At 34.4% G+C, this 5,969-nt stretch overlaps 1 protein-coding gene across 1 annotated transcript in view; it reads left to right on the forward strand.

Annotated features, from left to right (window-relative positions):
• The first annotated feature begins 2,867 nt into the window (after positions 1-2,867).
• Positions 2,868-5,969, forward strand: part of LOC128998840 (uncharacterized) — a 3,640-nt gene continuing 538 nt past the window's right edge. The window contains exon 1 of the mRNA XM_054425197.1: positions 2,868-3,989. Coding sequence (XP_054281172.1) covers positions 2,868-3,989 — 1,122 coding nt within the window. The remainder of the gene's footprint in view (positions 3,990-5,969) is intronic.

Raw genomic sequence — 5,969 nt, forward strand, 5'->3', positions numbered from 1 at the left:
TGTGCTAGTAATCAGTATTATTTAATTAGTTGCTAATTGATAGTGATTACTGGTAAGTAAACTAAGATTGTTGTTCATTGTATTAGTTTTAAGTCACTCTGGGCATTATTTATGACGAACAGTGGTCACTTGAGAGGCTAATATTGGGCAAAAGCTCCTGGACCTGGTCAAGTACAGGGGTATAAGCTTACCTTGTTAGTGGTGCCACAATATGCTAGGTTGACATCCTTGGACTTAAATCCACCCCCTTATACAACACACTACAATCCCGAATTACCAGTTGTAAAAGACATATACAGGGTGGGGCAATGAAAGTGTTCCAATTCATAAGTAGTACAAACTCAATAATATTAATCCTATGGATATAAATAGCCTATCAAAACGCAGCTTATATTTTGGCATTTTTAACTTAACAAAGTCATTTTTCCATTTCTTGAAAACAAAATCCTGCAATAGATGTCCTTGTCCTACTTGACATTCCTTTTTAATCACTTGAAAACTCCATAAAATACTCCTCCAGCATTTCTTTAGGAATCACTTTAGTTTTTGGGCAATTCTTAGCTTGGGTTCAAACAAATCTGTGGGGATTTTGAAATACCTAAAACTTTAAGTAGCTTGTTAGAATAACCCCCCTCTTCCAAAAAAAAAAAAAAAAAAAAAAAAATTAGCCAACGTAAAGCTTTCAACAATAAAAGCTTCCTAGCAAATCTCTTTGGACTTTGAGTTACTGTGACCTGCACTCTTTCAATATTTGCTGGTGTACAAAGAGTTTTGTGGCACCCACCGATTATTTTTAGGTTCAAGCGTTTATCCTAAATAATTTTACCCAATTCACGATTGCAGTGCCGGATTTACCACTAGGCCGACTAGGCCGCGGCCTAGGGCCGCAAGCAAAAGGGGGCCGCAGCGGCAGCGGTACAAAAAAAATTATAAGTGCTACGATGTCACACAGAGCGCAAAAGGAGCGGTTAAAATTGTTTTTATAAAATTATTTTTTTCTTAAGCGCTACGAAGTCACACAGATCAACGACGTAGTGATGTATATGTGTATATGGTCAACGGTAACGGTACTACTGTACGTAGTTCGTAGTTGTCGGCGTCAGTCAGTGTGACTGCGACGTTGGTCCGTCGGATGTAGAGAGATAGTCACTTCCTTTCCCACGAAAACGAGGAATTCGCGAAAACGGAAGCGGCCCCTCCATATCCATATTCACTGTTTTTATTACTCAGTTTGTCTTATACTTTGCTAGTGACAAGTACAGTTTTTCTTGCTGGTAATTTATTATTGTGTTTTATACGATTTCTGAATGATGGATAGTTAAGTTTAAATATGTTGTAAACAATTATTGTGAATTGTAATTGTGGATTCGGTGAACTATTTCACAGTGAGCTATGGACTAACAGGTAACATTTTTTGCTCTTATAATGAATGACAACAATAAAAACATTCATAGGGCTAGTGGAGCCTATAAACGCAAATTGAAAAAACTTAAAGAAGAACAAAGTTTAAAATTGTTAAAAACTAATTCTAAAATAGAAAGTTTTTTTAAAAGTACGCCAGGGAATAGCAGTCAGAATAATCCAAATGAAATATATGTTACTGATGTTCAAATTCCCAATACTTCTGCTGCCAAAGAAGACACCACAACCGTTTTGACAGTATCAAGCGATCAAAATGAATCTATAAATCCAGCTTCCAGTCCTGAATCGGCCCTGCCTCTAACTCAAACCACCTTAAATATTCTAGATCCTAGTTCATGGGGCAGTTTGTCTGATGATACAACAGACTTTGTTATAAGAAATCTCCCCAAACACTTAGTAGAGATTAAAGATTGTGATTTTTCTAAATCCAAACGTCAATATCCTGACAAAGTGAGGACATTAAAAGAACACATGTTTTTTTGTCGTTTGCCAAACGGCGAAATTAAGAAAAGAGAGTGGCTTATGTACTCCAATACTACCGGCTGCCTGTATTGTGTCCCTTGCAAATTATTCCACTCTAATATTGAAAGTTCTTTTTGCAAGGGATTCAATGACTGGAAGAATTCTAATCGACTTAAAGAACACGAGAAAAGTGCGGAACATCGGTTGAATACAAAAACTTTTGTCTTACGAGGCAATGTTTTAGGAAAAATTGATTCGGCACTACACAAGTCTACCTTAAGGAAGTCGAGTATTGGCATCGAGTACTACAACGAGTAGTAGATGTTACCAAGTTTCTCGGCACCCGTGGCCTAGCTTTTCGAGGGAGCAAAGAAATATTTGGTTTTCTAGGAAACGGCAATTTTATGGGAGCATTAGAGCTGGTCGCAGAGTATGATGATTTTTTAAAAACCCACATTGAAAACAAAGGAAATCCAGGATCTGGCAATGTAAGCTATCTTTCTAAAACTATATGTAACCAATTCATTGATTTGATGTACAAAAGGGTAGTTTCTGTTATTGTAGATGAGTTGAAGAAAAGTAAATACTATTCGCTCAGTGTTGATTCCACACCAGACATCACTCATTCAGACCAGTTGACAGTGATCCTACGTTATGTTTTAAGTGATGGATTGCCCGTGGAAAGATTTGTTGCTTTCATTAAACTCCAAGGTCATACTGGAGCACACATGGCGGAAGTTATTTTAAATACCCTGTCAGAGTTGGATGTTCCAATATGCGATATGAGAGGCCAGTCATATGATAATGCCTCGAATATGTCAGGCAAATACAAAGGTTTGCAAGCTCTAATAAAAGAACATAACAATTTAGCTGAGTACGTTCCATGCTCCGCTCATTCATTAAATCTAGTAGGCACACATGCGGCTGATTGTTGTTTGGCAGTTACAAAACTATTCATGTTCATTCAAGAATTTTACGTTTTCATGAGTGCATCTACTTCAAGATGGGCAGTATTAGAAACAATTGTCAAAAATAGCAGTAGCGATAAGAAACTCCTTCCAAAAAGGGTTAACGTGACAAGATGGGCTGCCAAATGGCATGCTGTGAAAGCCCTTTTGCTCAACTATTGGAGCTACTACGATGCTATAAAACAACTATCTGATGATACGGGGGAAACAAATGTGAGCCGAGCTGAAGCTAAAGGAATCAGCAAACAATTTCTGAAGCTTGAGAATGCTATTTTATTAAACATGTGGTACGATATTTTAGAACGTTTTGACAAGAGTAGCAAAACATTGCAAAACCCTGCTACAGACTTGAATTTGACCTGCAACATATATAAATCTCTAAAAGAGTACGTATTGAGCCTGAGAGACAACTTTGAATCATTCGAAAAAAGAGGAAAAGAGTTGTCTAAAAATGATGTCTACATTCTTGACGATGTTGAAATAAAAAGACGACCTAAAAGGAAAGCTCTCTCTATTGACGATAAAGAAGATGGGCCCCACCTCAATTTTGATGGCAAGGCAGACTTAAAGATCAACACATTCAATGTTGTAATTGACAGGCTGTATTCAGAACTGAATAAAAGATCCAAAGTTTATTTCAATCTCAATGAAGAATTCGGATTTTTAAACAACTTATCGTCAATTTCGAATGAGGACATCAGGGAAAAAGCTTCAATTTTGGCCAAAAAGTATCACACTGACATAGATGATGACTTTGCAGAAGAATGTGTGCAGTTTAAAAATTTTGTTGGAGGTATGTTTGATGACGGAAGAGAACCCCATGATAACAAGACTAACAAGCATTCGAGAAATCCACTTTTGGATTATCTGCAACTCATTCGTGAAAAACAGTTGACAACACTTTTTCCAAATCTGGACACAGCTCTGCGCATCATACTATGCATGATGACATCTAATGCATCAGGAGAACGATCATTTAGCGTCTTGAAAAGAATCAAGAACTTCTTGAGGAACTCAATTTCTGACGATGAATCTAGATTGTCTAGTTTAGCTAGTTTTGTTGCAAATGCTGAACTTTTTAAATCCTTAGACTTTAAAGATTTGATTAAAGATTTTTCAGCCGAAAAAGCTAGAAAGGTTAGTGTTTAGTATGAGATTTATCATACCATACGTATGGAACTTGACATTTATGTTATGAGAATTTGACATTGAACTAAGTAGAAGTTAGTTTGTTGTGTTATCATTCCTTATCATAATTTACTTTTTACGTGCTGAAGCCTATTACAGTTCAAATGATTTTGATTTTACTCTTAATGTCTGTCCAGTTAAATATTTGTTTGGTCTTTTGGTGTCATCTATACATTTTTTCCGAAATGAAACAAGCGCTATTTCGTTTCAACAATTGAGCTTTAACACTAATATTTAAATATGTGTTTAAATCAAAGATATGTGGCATTACTATTCATTTATGTTACGCGTTTTACGTTTTAAGATTTAAAAAAAACTGTATGTATTAACATTATTATTGTATTATTTATTGTAAAAAATATGCTTTGTGCTTCAATTCCATAATCATTAGGTTAAAGAAAACAACGTACAGTAATTGCTAGCGCCAATCAATGTTTACAAATTTTTTATTTTTATCTTCAAGGAATTCATACTACTACATTATTTAAGAGATTTTAATAAAAAATAATTGGATTTTAAAATTCAATTTGCGTTTTTTATTTTAATTGCTATTCTTTGTAATGTTAATTTAAATAATTAAAAATACGTTATGTATTTTTGTGAAAAAAAGTTTTAATTCTATAATTGCTAGGTTAAAGAATACAATGTAATTGCTAGCATTCATCTATGTTGTCTAATTCGTATGTTTATGTATGTATATGTTTACGATATCATATCCGTGCTACTAAGAGATTTATATAAATAAAGAGATTGTACAGTTCATTTTCAATTTTAATTTTAATCGTTATGTTTATACGATTTGATAGTAAAAAAATGTTTTGTTATATACTATTGTGAAAAATATGCTTTGTGCTTTTAGTTCCATAATTATTGTTATATTAAGGAAGGTTAAAGAATACAATTTTGTTTTCCCAATAGGAATTGTATGTTTATCTTTTGATGCTACTCACTTGTTAATGAGATTGAAATAAATAAAAGATTGCACAATTCATTTTGAATTTTTGACTCGTCATTGCCGACCGGTCCTTCACGATACTTTTAGGCCTATTAGTGTTGCTTCCGTGTAAGCCTCAGTTCACTTAACATAAATTAAATTTTAATTTGACATAGCACTTATTTGACAGTTTATACTAAAATTATTGTTTAATCCTATTTGAAATGGCCGAAACGGGCAATTTTTAAATGCTATAAACATAAACTATTAACACTTAGTGTTTTCTTAACTTTTATAAATCGTAAAAATGCGTTTATTATTGGAGAATAGGCAACAGTAATGTTTATTAAATATTATTTTTAAATATGTGAGTGTGTGTTTTAGGGCGTTCACGAAAAAGTGACACTGAAGTATAGTTGGATAGTAGAAGTAGAAGAGTTTCGCGAGGTGAACAGCAAATAATAATTAGCCTCTCTCACTAGGTTGGTAAGACCAAGAACTATAGTAGGCCTATGTGGGATGTTCCACCTATGAAGGGGGGCCTCATGAGGTTTTTGGCCTAGGGCCGCTAGTAACCTAAATCCGGCACTGCACGATTGTTTTCCAATCTAGAACAGTGCCATGTTGACCAAGGATGGAATGTGGTCCAAATAACAATCTCTGGGGTTTTGCACAAGAATCACTATTTTAAAAATAGGTTTTCCACATCAAAATCTCAGTGTTAATAGCCTCAGGAATAATATTTACTAAAAATGGCATAGTTTAATTAATGTTATAAGCACAGCTGCTCATTCATTGTTGCTTTACTTATAGTGTGAAAACGAAAGAAAATTGGGGTGCTCTCATTGCCTCACCTTGTATAACGAAACCGAAAAAAAAAAAAATTATACTTCTCATTCTAAAATCAATTAACACTGTCACACTAAGCTTTACGGTTGCAATAACAATAGGACCTGGATGTTTAATTAATACTACATGCCTGCATATGTCGTATG

This window comes from Macrosteles quadrilineatus, unplaced genomic scaffold, assembly GCF_028750875.1.
Source record: "Macrosteles quadrilineatus isolate MER2022 unplaced genomic scaffold, UCM_ALF_1.0 Scaffold_7__1_contigs__length_78375512, whole genome shotgun sequence".
Lineage (NCBI taxonomy): Eukaryota > Metazoa > Arthropoda > Insecta > Hemiptera > Cicadellidae > Macrosteles > Macrosteles quadrilineatus.